The 25,411-nt window shown below is 32.7% G+C and overlaps 2 protein-coding genes across 2 annotated transcripts; one reads left to right on the forward strand and one right to left on the reverse strand.

The window, feature by feature from the left end:
- Nucleotides 1–6,037: 6,037 nt before the first annotated feature.
- Nucleotides 6,038–15,806, forward strand: LOC124832282 (granule-bound starch synthase 2, chloroplastic/amyloplastic-like). Its single transcript, XM_088112716.1, has 9 exons — nt 6,038–6,194; nt 6,326–6,684; nt 7,406–7,940; nt 8,245–8,309; nt 11,016–11,093; nt 11,182–11,292; nt 11,640–11,684; nt 12,387–12,560; nt 14,434–15,806. The coding sequence occupies exons 1-9, from the start codon at nt 6,161–6,163 to the stop codon at nt 15,388–15,390; spliced, it is 2,358 nt and encodes a 785-aa protein (XP_087968842.1). The 5' UTR covers nt 6,038–6,160; the 3' UTR covers nt 15,391–15,806.
- Nucleotides 15,807–21,510: 5,704 nt separating this feature from the next.
- On the reverse strand, nt 21,511–22,990 carry LOC148200063 (uncharacterized). Its single transcript, XM_088114554.1, has one exon. The coding sequence runs from the start codon at nt 22,509–22,511 to the stop codon at nt 21,771–21,773; it is 741 nt and encodes a 246-aa protein (XP_087970680.1). The 5' UTR covers nt 22,512–22,990; the 3' UTR covers nt 21,511–21,770.
- Nucleotides 22,991–25,411: the final 2,421 nt, after the last annotated feature.

The raw sequence follows: 25,411 nt of genomic DNA on the forward strand, positions 1-25,411 counted from the left end.
TTTATTAAACAATAAATTTTGTTATAATAAATTTTATTTATTTATTTTTATATTAACGACTAATTAAAATATATCATACAAAATTTTATATTTTTTATTTGATGTACAAGTTTAGGAAGTAAAATATATTTAACCTCTTGTAAAAAATTTACCCATAATCTAATGTTGATGACATATAGCATATTCATAGTCCAGATAAGAAGTCACGTGGTCCCTTGACAATTATCCCTAATTGTAGAACTAAAATGTTAATGGGTAAAAGCTTAAAATTTAGGAGTAGTAAAACAATTGTTTTAGCAAACACTTTAAAAAATAAATGACTTAAAAACCTATTTTATCCTTAATTTAATTATATTCTGCCTTTTTAAATTCATCCACCCTCTTGAGAAGAATTTTAAAATGAAAGAAATGTATAGAATTTTGGGTGGAGGTGATATACAAACATAATAGTAAAATGATACGTAAAATAAGAAAAATAACTTTTAACAAGATTGTACAAAAGATTTTCAATTTTATATTTTACATTTCTCTTGATTATTTTTCTTATATAACGAGGACTTTAGGTTCATCTTTATTCTTTTTCTCCTTACCACCAATAAGAAAGATCACTATGCAATATTTATAATAATCAATGTAAACAAAATTAATAAATAATATTAAATAGATATCAATGATTGTATATATTTCAAAATATTATGAAATATCTCAAAGATATTTACATGTAATATCTTATGTTATAATAATCAATAAACTGATTTTGTTATATCATCAAGATATTATAAAATGTCTCTAAAATATATATATTTAATATATTATGATATAATAATTTATTATTATATTATGTTATATCTCTAAAATATTATAATAATAATAATAATTTATTATTTAATAACTTTTTAGATATTATAATATAATAATTGATTATATAATATTTTAAAGATATAATATTTGATTATTTTTAAGTAAATGAATATTTTTAATATATCTATTTATTTATGACTTAAGAAGCATGATAATTACTTTACTCCCATATATTTAGTTATTTTCAAGTGTCGAAGTCTTTATAAATGAATTTTAACTAATTCAAAGCTCGATTACAATTTAATAATCAAGTTAACATACCTCAAAGATTATTCAACTTTGATAAAACCAATAATAAATATTATTTATATTATTAATAAATATTTTATTTATTCACTTTTTTATGTGTAAGGGTCTGAAATTCTATGACAGTTGGGCCTTATGTTGGGGCAGTCAGGCCCATAAGACTAAGGACACTATGACCTTAGTGTGGGATCCTTCAAAAATCAGAGTTCCTCATCTCAACCTTCCATTCTCTCTCTAAAAGTTCAACTCTTTTTTTCTCTGTCTTCTCTCTACCATTCCATCACATTCTCTCTTTGCATGTTGGTCTAGGTGGTGCATAAGTGACCGCAGCGCAAAGACCTTCGTAACCATTCGAATAGATTTTCATTCTCCTGCGGGTAAGTAGCTCTTCACTATTCTCCGCTGTTTGGGACCTAGGGCAAGTTGTATGTGTCTAGTGTACCCTTCATGTTTTTTCTCCGTTCATTCTAGCTCTAAGAGCTGTTATTGATCACTGTTTTGTGGTCTGTACGGTGATTCTAAATTCCCTGTGACTCTAGGTACTGTAGAGGCGGGTCTTAAGCTAAATTGTGAAGTGGCAAGGTAAGGGGAGCTAGTTTTATTAAAAGTTTATTACTATGAAATGTGCAAATGTGTTGATCTCTGTGTGACTATGTTGTTTGGTTGAAATTATATTTTTGATATTTGCTGTATGAACTGTATGTTGGAAATTTGTGACTGTGGATGTGGTTGGGCTGAGATGATATTTGAGATTGGTATGTTGATGTATGTATTCTGTTGGAGGGGTGATCAAGTGGAAGGTAAGGAAAGTATGCATTGTTTTGGATAAGCTGGTAGAGTCTTGGGTCACTTTGAAAGGAAATGAGGTAGTGATTTTGGGAAGTAGAGGTTTTGAGCACATTTGGGCTGTTGGGATATCTTAGGTAAGTCATTTGTGACTTGTTAGGATCATAAAACTGGACTAGAACATGTTAAAAGTGGTAAAACCGAAATTGGGTCCTTAAGTATAGAAATTAATGTTTTAAAAGATAAAACTTGATCTTAATCACTTTAAAAAGATGTTAGGAAGGGTTAGAATCAGTTAGACATGTTTAATTCAATATATACTTCGAGTTGGGGGTGTTAGAAGTTCACCAAAATGGCTGGAATGAGTTTGGAGTGGTTGAGTTGTGCAAATCTACAAAATTTCATTCTGCAAATTTTGCAGATTCGTAGAGCGAAGCCTTTCGCTCAACGAGTCGCTCAGCGAGTCGCCCTGGCGAGGTGCTCTCTGCCAGGGCATTCGCATAGCGACTCTGTGCGCGATGTGAATTATAACAGAGGGTTGCTCTCTGTTTGGTAAGTTGCGTAGCGAATGTAGTCGCTTTGCGACTGTTGCTAGCCTGGGAAATTAGCCAAATTAATTCGAATAGCGAATTTGGGGCGCTATGTGAGGGTTTAGGGTCTGATAATGTGTATCAGAATTTTCAGTTTAGCATAGCGCACAGACTTGGTGCGCTATGTGAATTTTAGCTGTCCCTCTGTTAGGAAAATTCACTCAGCGCATCAAGGGTGGTGTGCTATGCGAATTTTAGCTGAAAAACACTCCCACCGTCAGGAAAATTCACTCAGCGCACCAAGGGTGATGCGCTGTGCGAATTTTTGCTGTCTTGCCTTGCACCTTGGTGTGCTATGCGACCTGGTTCAGTGAGTTTCACATTTTTCCTCATCTGTTTGAGTTGTTTGATGTTGTTTGACTGCCAGGGTGTATGTATGTCTATATAACTGATTTGGGTGGCTTGATTTTGCAACATGATTAAGGGTATGTTGTATTGTGTGTGAATTATAGTTTGGAAGTATGTATGAAACAAAGTTATGATTGACGTAAGTGTAACAAGTATGGTTCATGGACGTAATTCCATAATTCTCAAGGAGAGGATACATGGTGGTGCCCTAGTAATGTTTAGAATGATTCGCACGGTAGCTCAGTCTTGGGGGTTTTCCTGACGCTCCAATGGTCTTTCATTCTCAAGTAGAGAGGATTGATCCATGTGGTGAGGAGTAGCAGGAGGTCCTAGTCTTGGGTGCTTCCAGTATGGCCAAATGTGAGTGATAACGGACTAACCTCGTGAGTGTGGTAGGGTGAAACCCATTGACAATGGCTTTGCAAAGCAGTAAAGGCCACCACGAGTGCATAACCCGCCATAGCTCAACAATCATTCTAGTCCGGACGAGTCAAGTTTAAGTGCAACAAGTCATGTGTGTAGTGTAGCGTATCTATCTTACTTACATGTTGCTTGTGACTACTATAACATGATTTTTATATCTAGCTCACCCTTGCTTTTGTGTTGTATGTTGCTTGGGTATGCTTTTCTTTTGCAATGATCATCCACTTGGATGTGAGCAGAGGCGAATGAGGTGTCTCTGGAGTAGGTTTTGAAGGAAGACGATGCTGCTGCTTAGTCTCCTTAGGGTTCTCTTAGTGTGTATCTTGCATTTCGAATTATTATGGACTTTCCTTGTGATTCCTATCCTTTTGAACTACTCTGTTTGTGTTTAAGTTTTAAATTCTGACTCGATTTAGGATGATTGTAATCCTAAGTAATCTTGACTGTTTTCCTATATTATACATGATGACGTCTTCATTATATATGTTTTCTATATAACCGGAATGTTACATTATGCATGAACATAAATATCATTTATCTAATATGCATATTCTATTCTTTTAATGAATTTTATTTAAATATTTTAACGAGATCAAATTAGAGTTATCTATTAGATATATATTAGTCATTAAATAATTATTTAAAATTTAATTTTACATATGTATATATTTTTATTTAAAATTATGAAATGGAAGTTGTATTTAAAAATATCATTTTTTAAAATTAATACTTTAGGAGCCAACTTATTTATCTTTTAAATATATTAAAATATTTGTACCAATATTTTAAAATTAAGCTCCCCTACCTCTATTCCAGACTTCTCTTGCTCCGAATTTGTTTTCCCCGAAAATCCTCCAGAGCCTCTAATCTTCTTGCAACTAAAAATTTCTTCCTAACTCTTTCTTCTTTATTTTTCAAGGTTTCTCACTTGATTCTTCCTTTCTTTGTGTGCAAAATAGCCTCTCCCTCATGACTATTTATAGTCCAAAATTTTTACTATTCATCATTTTTTTATATTAATTATTTTTTTATTAATTCTTTAATTACCAGGATTCCTTAATAATGACTTCAAATATGAATGTTTTCTCCGTTATCAATATTTTAAATTTTATTTTACTTTTTTTTTACAAAAAGGTAGAAAAGAGTTTGAACCCATCACCAAAATTTTCTACCAACTAAGCTACCAATATTTCTTATTTAAATTTCCACATTTTATAAACTTATTATATTTTCCATTCATAAAGAAATTTATTACTACTAGTAATAAAATTGTTACTATTAAGGTAAATATTTTTCATAGTCTTACACATATCCCATTTGTGATAAACTTTTTAACTGGAGTAACAAATATTTAAATATATCTTAAGATTTAATTGTATTTCAATTTTAATATAAGGTCAATTTAATGATTTTTACGTATATATTTTCTTTTTAATTTTTTATATAATGAAATCACTCGCAACTTTTATTTCTTATTTTTTCTCATTTCCTATTCTCTTCTCTTAGACTTAGTCTGAAGAACCTCACATTCAATAATTTGTTTCTCTTCTTTTATGTCTTTTTTTTTCACTCCGTTGATTCAAATAAATCATGGTTGTGAAAAGATGGAAGAGTGGTGGACCCCTTTTAAAAATGATGAATTGATATTTATCTCTCCAATAATTGAAATCAATTACATTACATAACATCATAAAAAACAATGAAAACATATCATCCAATAAAATGCCAAGTCACATAATACATAATGGAATCATATGGTAAATATAATATACTTCTATATTACAAACACTATTCATTTTGTAAATTTTGGTCATATATCCAGGAAAGAGATTCTTAATAATCACTTTTGTATAATGTATGAAAACGATATAGAAATGGAAAAATTTAAAGAAAAAAGAGACACCCGTGAGAAAAAAAAAAGAAAGAAAATGAAGAAAAAAAAGAGACGAAAGAAAGTAAATAAAAAAATAGAATTATATTAAACTATTCATATACTTCAACCAATATGGAAATATAGAGGGGTATATGATAAATATAAACATAAAAGGATGGCAAAAAATGTATTTAAAGAAATTACACTTTACAATTCCCTTGTTATCAATTGTTATAAATCAATTCTAAGTGTATTTTACATTAGAGTTTTTATTTTTTATTTTATTGAGTTTTTAAGATTTATATATTTTTAATTGATTTTTTTTATTTTTTTAGTTAAGACAATACTTTTAACTTATATAACAAGAAATCATCCTAATAACCTACATTAATGGTAACGAATTACAATCTGTTGACTATTATAAATAATGACCGAACAATATCCTATTTTGTTATTTAATATTTTTATTTAAAATAATAAAAGTTATTTGATATTTTACATTAATCAAAATATATTTTTATATTAATAAAAATGTTTTACATCTTTAATACGTGGATAAATAACTATAATACGAAAATCATTTAATTAAATAAAAAATAGAAAAATTTTAAATAGTTGATAAATCAAAATCTTTTTATAAAAATACAAATCACCTACAATTTAATTAAACTTGCTTATATTTATATTTCTCTAAAATTATATATCAGATCTTCATTTTCTCTTTTTATTAAACTAAGATTTTACGGCGTTTGAAGTAAACTTTTTAACACAGAGTCAAAGCTACCCCGATAGAAAATGGTGGAAAGGTTACTCCAAATTTAGTAACAGTTTCACAAGAACAAGACAAGTGTGCACCACTTCACTCAGCTAACCGACACCTATGTCAAACCACGATGATCATCATCAACTGCTTCGAAAAATTTCACCTTTAAAATTCTCTGTCCTCGTCACTCAAACTACACCATCAATGGGACCCTTTCAGGTCACTAATTTGCGGTCATCCTAAGCTCTGCTCCAGACAAACCATCATTGCATGCTTCATTCTTCTTCGCCATTTTCAGTTCTGAGTAAGTTGTGAAAGAAAGCTCTCACCTTTTCATCACACTCTCACTCTTTTCTCCACTTTGCTCCCACCCTTTTGCTCACCCTCGTTGATCTCTCGTTTACGCCATCTTGGTCTCCCCTGTTTTCGCCACAGCACTTGTTCCTCTGTATCCACTGGCGATGGCATCGATGGGTTCTGCACCCTTTCTCGTGGAAGCCAATGCGGACTACACTTTGATGATGAGGATGTTTCACGGCAGGAGTCTCAAGCTTTCTTCGCCGAAGTTTGGCTCTGTGAGTGGTTCATCGTTTGGACATTCGGGGGCAAGAGGGCGGGGGCGTGGAAGAGTGAACCATTTGTGTAGTAGGGGTTTGCTGTGTTTGGTGGAGAATAATAAGCGAATAAGAGCTTTGGGGAATGATTCTGGGATGAGTGAAGAGTCAGAGAAGACGCTTGGCACAATTGAGAAGAGTAAGCAGGTTCTTGCTTTGCAAAAGGAGCTGCTTCAACAGGTATCATTGTGTTGTGGAATCAATGTGTTTTACAAAGGGTCTAGGATTTCATCTTTATGTTTGTCCCCAAAAAGGTTTATGTTGAGACCCACGTAAGTGTTGATTTTTTTAATTCATACTTTTTTCAGACCACATGCATGCAAGATATGATTTTTGATTATAATTTTGGTCTTTCATTGGATTGATTTGTTGAGATTGGGAAACTGGGAATTTATTGGAAAAATAAAGGAGACACTCTATTTTTCTCTTGCAAAGGTGAGTATAAAAAATGACTAGTATAAAAGATTTATTGTTTCGACAACCTTTTTCAGCTTCACTCACTGTGGGTCTTTCGCTTCTGTGATCTATTTTTGAGATGTTAATTTGGTCTATGAGATCCTTGTGCTAATACATGCAAATTGCATGCAGTTTGTCCTTTTTAGGATTAAGTGCCAATGAATTAATAATAACTAGGTAGAAGTGACAAAAATATGCTTGGAATAGTAGAGAAGATAACTCAAATCAACTGAAGGGCGTAATAGAGTGCGACTTTATTTTTTTTAGAGTAAACTACTATGTGCTACTGCTTAAATTAGAGCTTTCTTTACCTGTCGTTCTTGTTTTTTTTTTTTTTTTTTATGTGTGAGCATACTTTGTTTGCTTTTTTATGTGCTTTAATAACTGGTCATATTATTATAAGCATCCATTTGGTGATATTACTTAGCTTTATTGTTTATTGTAGATTGCTGAAAGAAAGAAACTGATTAATTCAATAAATAGTGAAATCGGTCTTGAAGCAGAAGGAAACGGTATTTCAGATGAGCACAGCAATGAATCCCTGTTAAGTACTGTTGAGAACCAAAATGGTGGCACTGTTTCAAGCAATTACGTCCGATCTAATGAGAAAGAAATACCAGATGTCTCGGTTTTAGGCATTGATCGTGGTTTTGATAAAGCTGAAGAAGATGATAAATCTCTTGCTGAAAAGGCTTCAGCTACGCAATATCTTGATGAACTGTTGAATAGTAATAGATATGAGACAATTGCCCCTGATACCATTGCCCCTGATACTGTACCAATCGGAATCCCAAGTGGCACCGGACCCATCAATCATGTTATTGAAATACTGGAAGGTATGAGTGAATCAAGTTTAAGTGAGGTTGCCAATAAAACTGACAATGTTGAGAGTGAAGGTGAAAAACCCCCACCATTGGCTGGGGACAATGTTATGAATGTTATATTGGCTGCAGTAGAATGTGCTCCCTGGTCCAAAGCAGGTAACTAACATTATTTCATGTAATGTTTTCTTTGATGAATGTAGGCAACTGAACTCCTTTGTGAATTGTGACTAACACATATAGGCATTATTGAAAGAAATTTGATAAGTGGCTCTTTGTTGGCAACTTGTTCGCTAGCCTGATGATGTTTAAATAAAAGACAGAAAAATGAAAGACTCTTTTTGGGGGTCAAAATTTTCTTTTAAATTTCTATATTTATCATTGCATGCCTGTTCTTGAATTAGCATTCTTGAATTTGCTGTTTTGTCTTGCCGTAATTTAAAATTTATACCTGAGCTGATAGGTGGGCTTGGAGATGTTGCTGGATCGTTACCTAAGGCTTTGGCTAGGCGTGGACACAGGGTTATGGTAACATGCTATTCCCTCAATGAACTGACAGAGGATCACTTAATTTGGGAAGAAAACTTGCTCTTTAGATATACTCCTTGCTTAAAGAATGTGTCAAATTGTCTTTTGAGATAGAAAAGATACACTATAGAAGAAATAGAAAATTCTCTATTAATAAGAGAAGAATAAAACTACTAATAAGAAATCTCTATGAATTTTTAATCTCTTACATGAGTACTCTCCAAAGAATTTGTACAGTTATGTTTTTTTTTTCTTTTGAATGAATTGTTACAATATCTCTGCACATATTTATACTAGTTCTGAATTAATTGTTACTATATCTCTGCACTTATTTATACTAGAATGCAAGCAACCAAGCCTTCCGTTATGAATGGTTAATATCAACTAAACCATTAAAGCAAGTAACGGATTATAGTTATTTACTAAATGTAGAAATTCTATCAAGCCAACGCAACAAAACTCCACCTTGGTTTCAATTCTCAATGTTATTTAGCTCTCACCATCTATCAATGTTGTTCCACCCACTTCCAATGTAAAGTAGGACCAGTAATTCCAACTAAGCCCTAAGGATCTTCTCTACCACCTCAAATTATGACATCCCATATTAAATATATCCTGGCATCAATATGTTTGTCATCACATATGAAAGTCATTAAACTTCTTTCACCCTTTGTAGCTTCCATATAGCACTATCTCCAAGTGTGGAAATATAACCAGTCAATGACCTCCTATGATCAATATCACCCACATAATTTGAGTCATAAAACTTGCAACGTGATATTAACACCATTTGTTCCCCAATTAAATGCTAGTCCTATGCCAATTGCACTCTTCAAGTATTTAAGCATCTACTTCAAAACTTGCCAATGAGCCTTACCTAGATTAGTCATATAACAAGTAACAACACTCACTACATTTACAATATCCGGTCTAGTACAAATCATGCCATAGATAAGATTTTTAACTATATTGAAGTAGGGCATTTGAGACACAAACTCTTTCTCCCTTTTTATGTAGTGACATTTTTGCTGATAACATAAAATGAGTCATGAAAGGTATACTAATTGCTTTTTGCATTGTGCTTTGAAAATCTCTCCAAAACGTTCTCAATATAGCTCCTTTGAGTTAAATACTATCTTCCAGCTTTTTACCTTCTTTGATCCCCATACCAAGGACTTTTTTGCTAACCCAAATCCTTTAACTCAAATTCAGCACTTAATTGTGCATTCACTTTATTGATCTTGGTTGGGGACTTATATGCATGCAATTAGCATATCATCAACATAAAGAAGTACCTAAATATAGGAGCTTATAGACAATTTCTAATTATTGGAGATCTTACATCAACTAGAGATATTAAGTTGGATTTGTGAAGTTGAGTTAGACTTAAAGTCTACTATAGTCTATCTTAGCAAGGTTTGTTAGACTTATCATATACCTTGTTATTGGACGACTATTAGACCACTCACTAATATGTAATTTCAGTCCTCAACATAAAGGGGTGTTTGGAGATTAATCGTTTAGAGATATGATCAAATTATAGTACATAAGTAGATGCAAAATTCATCTGTTTTGTAATATTGAGATAGATGTAATGTTTACTTTATGAAACTTATGATAAACATGACTATCATAGTGTCTTCTTGTATATCCAATGTCAATCGTAAATGAGCTGGATCGTTTATACCATTGCCTAGGAGACCACTCCAACCCATACGAAGACTTCTTCAACAAACACAAGTGTTCTTGTTTTCTAGGTTTGATATACCCCTTTCATTGCGAGTAAATCCTTTCCTCCAAGTCACCATGGTCTTCACATCTAGTTGTCTAACTTTGAGTCACACTTGTATGAATGGATATTATAGAGTCCCCTATGAACTCCAACGCGAGATTTTACTCTAAACATAAAGCGCACAAAAATCTGGCTTTCCAATCCATTGTCCACTAAGCACATCTTTCTTACTAAGTTCATCCATTTTACCCTTGCTCCAATGGCCTAACTTCATATGCCATAAGTGATTTTGGTCAAGATCATAAATAAAAGGTTACTACTACAAGATATATAGTCCATTCTTCAACTTTCTTTTCATATTAAGGCACCTGTAGAAATTCTTAGGACTTCACCTCAGCTCTATATGAACAAGCAAGAGAATTTAGGTTGCTAAAATAAATTAAATTCTTAATGTGCTCATAGTACCATCAACCGTCTTGATTTGCATTGTATCTTTGCCAACTATGCTTCGACTACCATCATATTGAAATTGACAAACACTTCATCAAAGATAATCTTAACAAGGGGCCTAGTGGTTACAACTCATGTTGCAACATGATTTTAGATGGCAGTCATTTTCAATAAAGGACTTCCTTAGGGCAGATTCCAGGATCTTCTAGGGAAGTTGGGAATGATATTAGGATAAAAAAATATTCTCAATTTATCCATAGTCTATGAAAACATATCTTCAGAATCTTTCTATTCATTTCAGCATATTTGTATTTCATTTTTTAAAGGTTTCGATTATTACAAAGATGAGAATGTAATTTGTGTGATTATTATTAATAATAATTCTTTATTTTCTTACATAATTCAAGTGAAATGACAGCTGTTTCATGTGTCATCAGATTGTTATTGGACACTTCAATGAGTTTCATCTTCCTTTTTATTAATACTCCCATTGTCTTTTTTCATTCTTTTCATTTTCTTTGTAGGTTGTAGCACCTCGATATAGTAATTATGCTGAAGCACAAGAGATTGGAGTACGGAAACAGTACAAAGTGGATGGCCAGGTTTGGAGCAACAACTCTATTCTTGATCGGTTATAAATTGTTGCTGCTACCTTAGTTTTGTAACAAATCATTGTTTTTTACTTGACAGGACATGGAAGTAACATACTTCCATGCTTTTATTGATGGTGTTGACTTCGTTTTTCTTGACAGTCCAAACTTCCGCAATTTACAGAATAACGTATATGGTGGAAACCGAATGGTAATAATATATTTTTGTTGAACGGTAATAATTTGCTTTTGTTTGAGTTGTAGCCCATCATTAAGTACTTCCATTGTCTTAAATGGTAATATGTCTCCTTTTCATGGCGTAAAGGGAGGTGAAGGGTTAAAAGGGGGGGTTGGGGGGTGGGACAAAACCTGTCTTATCTTTTGATTTCTTTGTTTCCTCCATGAGTAAAGTTAAGAGAGGTGTTTTTCTAATTTTAAGGTATTCTAGTAACTACATCTTGCATTATCATATATTCAAAACTGCCCAGTTTACCCGTAACTATTTCTCTGCTCATATTAATTTCTTTTTGACTCGGTTCATGACCTTTAATGGAACAGGATATTCTAAAACGCATGGTGTTGTTTTGTAAGGCAGCTGCTGAGGTACGTGAGCTGAATGATTTAGTTCGTGACTACATTATTTATGGGGATGCTTGGTTGACAGCTATCTATTTTTTATTAGAATGCATATGCTATATTTTATAAAGTTAACCAAATGTATCCTTATCCTTGATTTTTGATGTAAATAGTATGTTTCAGGAAACTTGAAAAATACCAATCTGCATTACATCAGGTGATAAAAATGTTAAAATAAGAAGTGACTAGAGGTACATTTGTAGTTCCACGCAATGTGACTAACATAAACTCTGGTATTGTAATGAAACAAAGATGCTTGCCAAACTGAGCTTCCAATGAAGATACTTGGGACATCTCCATCTTCATTTGTCAGAGAATACTAATTTTGAATCTTTCTTCATTATCTCTTAGAATAATTTTTATGCATGCTTCCATGCATCACTGATTAATGGACAGGACTACCACAGTAAATATGTAAATATGCCTTTAGAATTACTTAACCCTGGGTCCCCAAGAAAGTTCTGTGAAGTTCTTACCACATGATAAGGCGTATAGAGTAGGGTGCTTGTGAGTAACCAATTTGATAGAATTATTCTCATGCCTGAGTTGTTGATAGAGTTTATCCAAATCATTTGTATCAACTTTCAAAAGTCTTTTTGCAGATATATTCTATGTGAAATCCTTATAGTTGTCTACTTTCAATGGATTAATGACGTTAATGATTTTCAGGTTCCATGGCATGTTCCATGTGGTGGTGTTTGCTATGGAGATGGAAATCTGGCCTTCATTGCAAATGATTGGCATACTGCATTGCTGCCTGTGTACCTGAAGGCATATTATCGTGACAATGGTTTGATGAAGTTCACAAGATCTGTTTTTGTGATTCATAACATAGCACACCAGGTTCATCCTCTAGCTCTTTATATGGTTAATTACGTATCTATTGAGTGTTTGAGTGGAGTTAATCTTGGCCATACAATTGTAGGAGATCTCATATTGAGTAGATACCAAATTATGGTATGTAGGGAATGCAAACCTTATCTTACAAATTTGTTTTGTAAGATTAAGTCAAAAAGTCTACTTTTTGTGATGGTAGTGGTAGTAAAGTTTGTTGGGTCTATTGTGTCATTTGTTATCTGATCACCCATGAATATCTAGTATCACACTTGCGATGTCTTGTCCTCGACCTAAGATGTCTTGTCCTTGACCTAAGAGGATGTTGGAGATCCCATATTGACTAGAAGTATGGCTAAATAGTAGGATATAGGTGAGTGTAAACATCACTTTATAAACCAATCCTATGAACTTGAATTAGAGTTCAAGTCCAATTTCTACGAACAATAATAAATGGATAGTGAAGATTATTTTGCCTAAATTTAATCTTTGCAATCCAATTGAATTAAATGACATAGAATTACTCCTCTTGTTATAACTATAGAAATTATAGAAATAAGATGCAAATCCTTTACAACCAGTAATATCTGAATTATATATATATATATAGTAACATTTCTATTGATTCCCATATCATATCTTTATTATTAGACAATATTAAATCTCCTCTATTTATTGTACTAATTCTATTTTCTCAATAAGAATAAAACACCAATGTCTCTTAGAAACACACTGTTTCAGTCCTATAGTTTAACATGATATTTAGCGTTTTTTAAAAACTGTTGCTGGAGGATATTATATTCTAAAAATAGGTCTTGATGGTAAAATTGATCGTTATAAAGCTCAATTGTTTGTCAAAGAATACACACAAATCTATTGACAAGATTATACCAGCACTTTCTCTCCTGTTGCCTAGATGAAATTTGTCTATCTTTTCTTCTTAATTGGAATTACTCGTCACTAACCGAGCTCCGAAATGATTTCAGTGCTAAATTTGTCAACTCCAATGAATATTTGACTAACATATTCACTAAGTCCCTAAGAGGACTATATATTGATCATATCTGCACGAAGCTGAAAGCATATGACTTATATGCTCCAGTTATAATTATAGAAATAAGGCACAAATCCTTTATTTATTAGAGGATATCAGTCTCCTCTATCTATTGTGTTGATTTCACTTTCTCAGTATACGTAAAGCACCTGTGTTGTCTTAGAAACATGATTTGAGCTTCATGTCTTTCTCTTTCCTGTTTAACACCTCTCTTTTCATGTTTTCATAAGCCACATACCAGACAAAATGGCTATTATTGTTTATACTTCCAAGGGGTATGCATGATTTTCCTTGTGTAGAATATATTGGGGAAAATAATGGATAAATAATCAGAGGCAAAATTCCTGGATAGCTCTCTATCCCAAGGCTAAAATAGAAGGGATTTTTAATGAAAAAATGGCTTCGGATATTCTTGGATATTCGTACCCTTAGATGTGTTTGTCACTCTTCTGGATGATTTATTTATTGTTAGGAGGTTCTTATTGGATAGAATGGATTACTTATGTGGTATTTAAGCCTTAGGTTCTCCCAATTAATGGATTAGTCTCTGTTTTTGTCCTCAACTCCGTACATGTTGTCATATGTTTGCACTCCAACCTTTCAAATATTATGTGAATGTGAGTATGCATGTATCCTGTCATGATGATTAATGTTAATGACTAGTCAATGCGAGAAAATGTTTTCTCATCTGATGCATTTATGTTTGTTTCACTTATGGAATGTGGATTGTTGTATCTATAAGCAATTATTTTATCTTTAAACAAAAAAAACTATTTGTTAAGGCAAATCACTGTTTCATTTTCATAATGGTTGGATTTTATATTATAGGGTCGTGGCCCACTTGATGAATTCCGTTACACGGATTTACCGGAGCACTACATAGACCTTTTCAAATTTTATGATCCTGTTGGAGGTGAACACATGAATATCTTTGCGGCTGGCATAAAGGCAGCTGATCGGATTGTCACTGTCAGTCATGGATATGCATGGGAGATCAAAACTTCTGAAGGTGGTTGGGGTTTGCATGGGATCATGAATGAGAATGACTGGAAACTGAGGGGAATTGTTAATGGAATTGATACCAAAGATTGGAACCCCAAGTTTGATGTTCACCTGACATCAAATGGATACACCAACTACTCCATTGAGACCCTGCAAAGTGGCAAGCGTCAATGCAAAGCTGCTTTACAAAGGGAGCTCGGTTTGCCAGTTCGTGAGGATGTTCCGTTACTCGGGTTCATCGGAAGGCTGGATCATCAAAAAGGCATCGATCTCATAGCTGAAGCCATTCCATGGTTGATGGGTCAGGATGTGCAGCTTGCCATGCTGGGAACAGGAAGGCCAGACTTAGAAGATATGGTTAAGGAACTTATGGCCCAACACGGTGACAAAATCAAAGGATGGGTTGGCTTTTCTGTGAAGATGGCTCACAGGATAACAGCAGGTGCAGACATATTGCTCATGCCATCAAGATTTGAACCATGTGGATTGAATCAACTCTATGCCATGAATTATGGAACAATCCCTGTTGTACACGCTGTGGGTGGACTGAGGGATACTGTGACACCTTTTAATCCATTTGAAGAGTCTGGCCTTGGATGGACATTTGATAGTGCTGAAACTAATAAGCTAATAAACTCATTAGGGAACTGTTTGATGACCTTTAGGCAGTTTAAGCATAGCTGGGAAGGGCTACAACGGCGTGGGATGATGCAGGATCTCAGTTGGGACAAGGCTGCTGAGCAGTATGAGGAGGTTCTTGTTGCTGCCAAGTACCAATGGTGAAATCTTTGCTTCTACTCTACCTAAGCAGATTCATCAATGTGAGTGCATTCATGCTGCTGAGTTATATCATGGTCTGTGCAAGGGAAAGGGACCCTGTTATTGTGGCCAAGTTGTTACAACTTTCTTGATGCAGGTCCTGCAGGAACATTTTTGCCCCTTAACTAAGGTTATGTAATAATCACTTGTTATATATGTCATTTCTGGCACATCTAGTATTGTCCTTTTTGAATAAAGAAAGAAAGAAAAAACAAAACAAAGAATAGAGTATTAGCCCTTTAGATAGATGAATTCTATACCTTTCAATGTTGCAATGGTGTGTCTACAACTATGTTACGTAGCAGTAGCAGAATAATGAAACATGTAGTGTGTAGATGCTTAAATGTCTTCTTTATAATCATTTTAGAATTAAAAGTGTCTTTAACATGTCTTTTATTTTGGTTCTAATGCATAGCTAGACCTTTGTTGTTTTAATAAAGGTATATGGATATACCAGGATTTGATCTCAACCGCCTTGGCACACTTAATCATGCATTATTCTGTTTTTGTAGTTTAGGAACACAACCTAAAAGAAGACAATGAAAGGTTTATAAATTCTAGTACTATAGGCCAATATATACGCCAATAGGGTAACTTAAATATCAGTTTTTAAATAAGTTATTATAAATGTTTTAGTTGAAGGTTGAGTAAAAAGAAAAAAACATCTCATAAATATATTTGATCTTTTCACGACAATCTTGTCCATTATGATATATTTGTCTTGTTTGGGTATCTAGAGTTATTATGACATTCTTAAACCATTACTCTTAGTTGTCTGAACATCACAATATACAAATAGTTTACATAAATTCTATGTGCAAATTTCGCAACTTCTATATTCTAATGCATTTAACATGTATGTTTTCGGTTTGAAAGGAACACTTTTTAACAGTGCAACAGCTTTCAACCAAGTAGTTCAACAAAGCATTAACAATTCATTTTAATTTCGTATGATCTCTTCCAAATATTTTCTGATAATCCTGAATACATAGTTAAGAAGATAATAAGATAGGGTGGTTTTTTGTGTACAACATGTAGTTTTAAGATGGAGAGATTATTAACTAAATTAGCTATATCAAGATTTTATTCATAAACTCTGCTGGAAAAAGTGAAATAGAAAACTCCAAATATTATTTTAATTTCAAATCAAATTAATAACTCCTCAAATCTTAATGATAAGATCACATTTTTATTTTATCCCAATAAAACCTTAAAATAAACATAAAAATTCTGAGATGTTGATATTCAAATATTTCAACTGATAACATAAAAACCGACAGATTCTGAGAGGAACTGTTCAAACATTTCTCCTGCCTATTTCCTTGACCACTGCCATATGCAACAGTCATTGCATCCAACATATAACATTTGTAAAATATAACATCATTGGAAAACTTTGTCTTGTCTGATTTGTTTAAATGTAATATTTATCTAACATGACTTTTTCTTTATAAATATGACAGTCATTTAAGCCATGTTTATCTTTCTTAATAAGCATTAAAAAGACAATCTATTTAATCTTTATGAGAAAAGAGGTATACAATATTTTAACATTACATGTTATAAACAAAACATGAACTTGTTTTTCATGTTCTGAAGAAGCCAATCTTAGACAGATAATGCTGACAAATGAAAAAAGAAGTAAACAGTTCACTTAATGCAACTATGACCAAAGGCACACAACTTGCCAGCCACAATGAAATTCCACAACCCAATTGTCTTCTCTTTCATTTGGTGAGAAAACACATTTAGGGTCTTCAATGCTTCCACACTTACCACACATATCATGTCAATCACTCAATGTTACCTTTCTCTTCAGGCAAGTGCTTTTTCTTATCTCAATCTCTTTGCATTACCATAAAAAAATGTCTTAACTACAATTATCTTAAACTACATCTTATTAAAGAGGGCATTGACATTGTTATTAAAGAGAAATGGTGGCATGTGTATCAATGGCTTGCATCAGTGGTCCAACCTTATGGCTTAGTTACACAGCAACCAAAAAAGTTGACATTTGAATTTAGAACAAAATAATAATAAAATAAAATTGGAACTTGTAGAGGATCTACAACAAGAAAGTTTACTTCAATAATTTGAAATGACAAGGAACAATTTTCCAGAAAAAGAAAACATGTATCACTTCTTCAATCTTCATGCATTTCAACTATACATGTCTACATTTTATAATAATATCAATAATTTATAGTAATATATAATTCTTAGTTTTTCTGTAGTAGTTTCACTCTGTTTTTGTCTTTCAATAGTTCAAACATTGAATAAATAAAGAAGGAAAATTTAAATATAAAAAAGATTTTTTTTCTAACCTTTTCAATTATTATATTTATTTATAGCTGATATTTTTTTATTTTTAAAGAATGCAACTGCACAAGCACAAAAATACCTGTGTTTGGCATAGTGGTGTAGGGGTAAGTTTTCAATCTTCTAAATATCTTGATGAAAAGGCTAAAGTTTAGAAACTTTAACATATTAGGACCAATATAAAAAAAAAAAACCAATTTTACTCTTATGTAGTTAGTGTCTTACTGTGGGTGGCACACTTGGAATCATTTAATTTTTCATTTTTACTTTTGGCACCCTCTCAATCTATATATTCACTCTATGTATATGTGCGAATATTTACAAATTGAATCGCTTACGTTTTCATAGACTTATTACTTAAATTTATTAATCAAAATATGCGTATAAAAAATTTCCCTTTTCAAATTCATCTCTCATTCAATGAAAGCCTTCAGATGATTTTGAGTATTTTAAATGGAAGAAAGATGAAAGTATGACTAAATTAACTTACAAAAATTAGGGGACCGAAATAGCAATTATCCAATCTAAAATAACTAAAATCACAATTAAAGATAATTAAGAATTACACTACCAATACCATTATCCCTATCACATAAGGAAAATGTTTGACTTTGCATGATAACAAAAATATCTCAATGTTATTCTTAGTTTCATTACCAAATTCTTCAATGTTATTCTTAGTTTCCATTTTCTCTTTGTGCATGCCCCAGTCACTAATATGTTTTCTATCACATTTTTTCTCAAATACTACATCAACCACTCCCTACACGTAATCATTTTGCACCTTGTTTTTTCTTATATATAACAAAATATTCATTTTAACACTCATCTCCATGACTCTAACCTTTCTCAGAAAGGAAAAGTAAGATGTCAAAGAAGGAATTCACAATAGAAATGCAAATTTTGTTAAATTGAAGGCTTGAGTTTATCACTACAATTTTCTCTGTTAGAATATTTTAGTGCCTCGTCTTAACCTATTTGTATGAATATCCATTTCGGTGTTGTTTTGTCCCAACTTTAAGTTTCGTTGATTGTTCTCTCTGTCTATTCCTAGGTTATAATTTAACCAAAAAGATTATTTATAGACATTTTACTTTGATTTCATCGCTACCCTTGTAATGCTAGTGCTCATCTGGGTGATCATTTATTATACAAATAGTATTTTGATCTCTATTCTCCACGTCTTAATCATATGTCTCTTGATACATGGAGTTTGCAAACTTGGTTATTGAGATGTTCACGTTTCTTGGTACAAAACTATGAGCACCTGCAGAAGTTTTTGGTGCCATGTAACATCATTAGATTCACATATTTTGAAAAATTGAAAATCATTTCCATTAAGACTTATTGCAATTATTTCACAGCAAAATATAAGGAGGGCATTGTGTTGCCCCCATAAAATGAATGATCAAATATCATACCATTATTGATGTACATGCATTTGATAGGTGCCAATGAAAGAAACTAATTTCTAAAACAAAATGCAGTCAACATTTACTTTTTGCAACCAAAAGAGAGACTGACATATATTTCTATAAGTCCATTTCCTTTTTCCCTTAAAAATTGTTTGGCTGTAGTAAAGGGTACCTAACTATGTTGTGTAGGAATATTTTTTCAGCCATATTAGTTTATGTTAGTAGTTTAGGTTTACGAGTCTAGGTTCTCTGCTGGTTTTTTTGTTGTGCCTCTTCTAAGTTTTCATAATACATTGATGTTGGTATGTTAAAAAGGTATATTTTAAAACATTAAAATCAATGTACATCAGTGTATTTTGAAGATACAATAAAAGCTTAGTACCAAAAACCGAGCAGAGAATCCAAATTCATCATTTAACTAGCATATATTATGCCCTCTTTTTTGGGCTCCAAAGGTGGTCATCCTTACGATAGAATTGATCATCGCCCTTAACACATGGGAAGGCAGTAGAGTTGAAGACAGATATTACAAGGCAAAAGTTTAAGTATTCAATTAAATTTTCTACAACAGAATATAAAAAAAAAATCCTTTGGAGTTACTTGACTTTGGTTTTGTTGAATCACTCATCATCAAAACATTCCATGACTCTAAATTATAAATTACAACCTTGGGCAGTTTCTTTCTAAGAAAAAATGAGAGGTCACAAGCTTATGGCAGTGTTAGGGGATTCTTTTTAGTTTCCTAACATATTTATAAAACAGTTCCATGTTGGACAATATTAAGTTAAAAATGGATTGGTTTATCTTGACTTCCTCATAATTTAAATGGTTATATCAGTGGAATTTCTCAAGCTTGAGAACTCCCCACTTAAGATATCTTGTTAAGAGTTTCTCAGTGGAATTTCTGCATCATCCTCCTAAAGTGTTTTAGTTATTTGCAATACAACAGAGGAAATATACACTTGAGAATTAAACTGTAAAATAATTCTTGAGGGCTTGATTGATCCTTCTCATAATTTTTTATTTATAAAAATAAATTGACACAATATAATCATAATAAATAGGGTAATATAGACACAATATAATCATGATAAAAAAGGTAAATATTCTAACATATACAATTGGAAAACTAAAAGAATATAACTTAATTACAGAAGATAAGACTATTCAAACAGGACAGAGTCTAGAAAACTGCAATTGAGACAAGATGGCTGCTAGGATTTGCAAATTTCAACTAGTGAGACAGACTGAGTGTTCAAATAATTTAAAATCTGTCATGTTCAAAATTATAATTGAAGATGAGTTCATATACACCAAAGAAAAAATATAGAAATAGAAATCAAAAGTTGGCTCAATGCACTACAGATGAACATCTTACCAAGTTCGCTGTTCAAATCTGGTCACTATTCCATAAGAGAATTGCATGTACTGCCCCCAGATACTGATCAACAATAGAAAAAAATGACTTGTGCAATAATCTTGATTTGAAGTTCTAGCAAATAAAAAAGTATCAAAGTCATGATACTGATAGTCTAGCACGTCTGCAAGCAGGAAATGAATGGTCAAATGCAACCACAAAAACTTATTTACAAACAATTTGTGTATCTGAGTCTTACAAAAGTAACTAAGAATCAGACTAACTAAAAAATATGCAGAAAATTAAGCATGGGTTCTAGCAGCGACAAAAAATGCTGTGGAAACCGATAGAAATATAAACCGAATGGATTTCTTTGGGAGAGGAAGAGATGGAAACATTTATATTATAATTCAGGATTCAAAATAGTTTTGTTCAGTTTATGCCAACGGATAACAAAGATGAAAAATTAGAACGAAGATGCAACTGGCTAAGTAAAAGTCTGACAAATGCACACAACATACAATACAACTATGTACAAAAGTAGACCTCCACAGTAAAAAATAATTCTAAAATTATCGTCCAACTGTTTTCTCCATTAGCAAATTCAATTTTCTGAAAAAAGAATTCAAATAGAATCAAAACTTTCTTCTACCTGAATAAAAAGATGCCATGTCCTTGAGGTTGAACAGTCTATCCCACCGTTAACATTCCAGACATCTTCTGCTACAATCACAACACAGGGCAATGAAAATAGAGGAATCTTCCTATATTTTACAAGATTGAAACAAACTCAGGCAAAGCTAAGATATATGTTCAGAACATCAAACTTAATCTGTCATAACCTGCAGCACATAGCAAGATTAAGAACTCGTCCTACACTTATCATCACAAAAACACACATCATAACAATAACCACAAGAGAGTAAAATTCAAAACCATGATGCAAAAATCTTCACAGAACTATATATAAATCTTGAAAACTCAAGAACTAAATTAAAATAAAAATGTTTTTTTTTTTTTTATATTTCCAGGTATAACCAACTAATTGTGTATGACCCATAGTTCCTTACAACTTATTGCCAAGGGGCTTATTTAAAGACATCCTAAATTCCTACTAGATCATTGAACACAAGGATGACAAGTACACATTCTCTAGTTGATCCGATTATCCCTTTCCTTCCTTCCTTCCAATAAATCAAAAGGGTGTCCTCTCCTATCCTGTTCCTACTAGAACAGGATTGCAGCAGCTGCTGCTACTTCTTGATCTTCCGATGATGCTTTCTAGGTCCCGGCACCTCTAACCTTCCAACAGAACATCCACACCTTGCTCGTAACACAAGCACAGCCCTTCCATTAGGCGGTGCCATCTTCTTGAGTTCAGCCTCCAGCTCCTTATGGTGATCACGGGGCAATTCAAAGAGACCTTTCTTCACTCCACCACTGCCACCACTCTCTTTTGCAGAATTCAAGGAGGAAGAAGCGGAATTCTTCACACAATCTTCAGTCTCCAACTGAATGTCAAACTCAGCAGCCTTCCTCAGACCCTTGCAATTGGGATTCCCACACCTCCTAGTGGTGCAAGCCACCACACTCCACGTGGCCAATGCAGCGCACACAACACTCAAACCTATAGAAACATAGATCCAAGGTGCAATCGAAACCTCTTCCTTAACCAAAAACACAACAACCTTAACCCCATCATAGCACTTTGTCACCAGAAATTCCAAGTAAGGAAAGAACAAAAAGCCACAGGCACAAACAACAGCAATGAACATCACAACATCAACCATGGCCGATCGAGATCGATCACAAGGAGGAATCTGAAGGGAATTCGATGATGCTGACGATGAAGAATTAGGGGTTCTCCGATTCTTCTGAAGTTGATTGATTTGCCTTGATTTCGAACCGAAATCCGCAGAACAAATTGAATTCGCCATGGAAGATGATTGATCAAAGGACTTGCAGATAGAGATCGAGCTATGGAAATAGACCATTTCAAAAAAGGACACAATCTTGAATCGGAAATAACCCAATTCTTCCTCTTTTCCTTTTCCAGATCAAACCCACTAGTATTGAACGAAACCGGATCGACCCACCTCGCCAAAAGTCCAAAAGATTGCAACTTTGGCACGAAGAAGAACGAAACTTGTCGGGGACCAACGGGTCGAAATTCACGAAACCATCATTTTTTCTTTTTAATTTTCTTAATTTTTTATGCTGGGCAATGAAACTGAATATGTGATTATCTAAAAGAGAGTGTTGAAGAAGAAAAAAAAATTAACTTTTGGCTAATGGGGCTTTGGCCGGCTTGAAGGGATTGGTGATGCTGTTGTTATTGCAGAAAGAGTAAGAGAAGAAGATGTAGAAGAAGGATTGAGAGGAGAATGAAGGAAGAATCATCATTCACTGCTTTATTATCATCAGATGAAATCAGCAATGTTGATTTATTTACTTATTTTAATTATTTATTTATTATTACTTGTAAGGAGGGAGAGAGATAAGAGTTTAAGTTACACACACTCCAGCCATCATAGATGAAGGAAAGGACACGTTTTGTTTAAGGTGGGCTATGCAAAGGAATGGAATGGGCTTCTATGATGCAACTCTTTTAGAAATCATGTGTGAATGATTTGGTGGGGCATGACCCACTTCTCTCTTGGGAAAATGGCATTTTGCTTTTTTACTTATTGTATTTGTGACTAAATAGCATCAAGGAATATGTACCTAGTGATGTTATTTTTTTTGCTATGAATGACTTTTTTTTTTGTGTGTGAAAAGTAGTTTTTAGCTTATAGGGAAAAGTATAAATATGTTAGTAGGGATGTGAAAGTTATTTTAAGAGAGATAATTGTCTAAAGAATTGTTTATAGTTTTGCATTTTTTTTATTTGAGGAGAGGTTCATAATAGGTTTTTAATAAGAAGTTAAAAGGAATTTAGGAAAAAATTAAATAGTGGAGAATAATCTTTGTGGAGATTCAAAACCACTTATTTATAATTAAGCTAAATTACTTTAATCAATTATATTTAACTAATGGGCTAACTTAAGAAAATATAGTTTTATATATTTCTAAAAATTATTTGGTGCCTTCTAATTTTATAATTGGCTAATTATTTTTGCATCTCAAAATTAAATCTCACCTCTCATGATAAGATAAAATTAGAGAGAATTATATTGTTCGGTAAAAGTCATTAGGAGGGAAAAAATTATTATATTTTAGATGTTTCCTTTTTTTTTTTTTTTTAGTTTAAGCTAATGAGTCTTTTATTCAACAAACTCATGCATATATGAATTTAAATGATGATGATTTAATGTCAATAAACTTAATCAATAACAATATTGTCAAGAGTAATATATTGACAAAAGAGATGCTGATAAGAAAAAGACAAAGACAATTAGCATAAACTTTTAACCCTTACTGATAAGAAAAATTATTGTACTGAATGTTTCTTATGTTACGATATATATATTTGTAAATAGTATGGGTCAATATCAAGAATATATCACATTCTGATAAAATTTATCTAAATTAAAAATTGATAACGCTATTATATTTGCGTTATCGTTAATTATGATTTTAAAATTAAAACTTAAACTGTAAAATAACACATCATGCAACTAATGCATATAATAATAATATTTTATATTTTCAAACCATAATAAAAAGTTACATCCGTCACTTTTGAAAGAAAAAAATTATATCATCACAATGAATCAATCCCGACACTTAATAATGTAACTTTAAAGCTTAAGTAATTTATTAGCCATGAAACATATGTTATGATTATGGTATCAATTATAATATTCACGTAAGAATCAAACTAATTAAAAGAGTGGCTTATAATAAAAAAGAGTTAAAGTGAAAAGGGAAGAATAAGAGAAAGGATTCTTGCAAATGTTGGCATATTAATTACATATTGTTGATCGAAAACTCATGCATGATCTTATAATAGTTTTTTAATATAAAAGTGATAAGAATATTGATTATGTTAGTGCACTAAACACATTAAAAGATTTGCACCAAGTAGTACATTCAAAACTATTTAGGAATCAACATCTTTCTATAGGTGAAGATGACAATTGGAAGAATTTATATGATAAAAAGATAAAGAGGACAAATATCCTTCCCCGTAGAGCTATAAAGAATATTCAATATAATGTGACTTTAACTTGTATTTTTTAATAATTTTTGTCACGCCCCATTAATTATTCTGCTTAGTCACCTCTCTGCTTCCATTAATGCACCGTGACACGCACACCCCTTCATTAAAACGCACTTACTCACACTGCATGCAGACTGCCAAGTGTCACTTTGGAACATTCTAAAACGGTAGTGGAATCCAAGTGGCAGCAGACGAATGGACGTTTGTCCTACGTGGGAAGAGAAATTAATTTCTCTGAGAAACTCTTCCCATTCTTCTGCACACTTCATCTTCTTCCCCAAACTCTTGCTTTCTAAATTCTCTGCCTTCCCTCTAGATACCTTTCTTCTTCTCTCTTCTGTAACTCACCATTCTACACTCCGATCACGTTTCAGAGCCGTGAGGACGATCACTGCACCAAGAGCTCCAGATTGAACCGAACAACTTACAGTTCTGGTAAGTTTTATTTGGACGCTCGTTTCTGGAAGTTCCTGCAAACCATATTCCGTTGCATGCAATGGTGTGGACTAAGTCCTTTCATTTTCTTTGGTTAGTTTAGTTGGAAAGCTTAAGTGAAACGTTGAGAGAGTCTCGGTTAGACGAATCCAGATCCACTCATATTTAGGACGTTCACTACAATCCGGGTAAGGGAAGCTTATTAGATTTAATTCATGTGATGTCTGTACTGCATGCGCGTTATGTGATGCTTGAAAATATGATTTCTGATATTTGACTTTTGAGTATATGAATATG

Source organism: Vigna umbellata, chromosome 4 (assembly GCF_029865625.1).
Source record: "Vigna umbellata cultivar VRB3 chromosome 4, Vumbellata_1.0, whole genome shotgun sequence".
NCBI lineage: Eukaryota > Viridiplantae > Streptophyta > Magnoliopsida > Fabales > Fabaceae > Vigna > Vigna umbellata.

Excerpts from the sequence above, each read along its gene's own strand:
- LOC124832282 (XM_088112716.1), top strand. The coding sequence starts at position 6,161 with ATGCTTCATTCTTCTTCGCCATTTTCAGTTCTGA. Across the intron at positions 6,195-6,325 it reads TTCGCCATTTTCAGTTCTGA|CACTTGTTCCTCTGTATCCA; the intron begins GTAAGTTGTGAA and ends TTTTCGCCACAG. Across the intron at positions 11,094-11,181 it reads AGTACAAAGTGGATGGCCAG|GACATGGAAGTAACATACTT; the intron begins GTTTGGAGCAAC and ends TTTACTTGACAG.
- LOC148200063 (XM_088114554.1), bottom strand. The coding sequence starts at position 22,511 with ATGGTCTATTTCCATAGCTCGATCTCTATCTGCAAGTCCTTTGATCAA.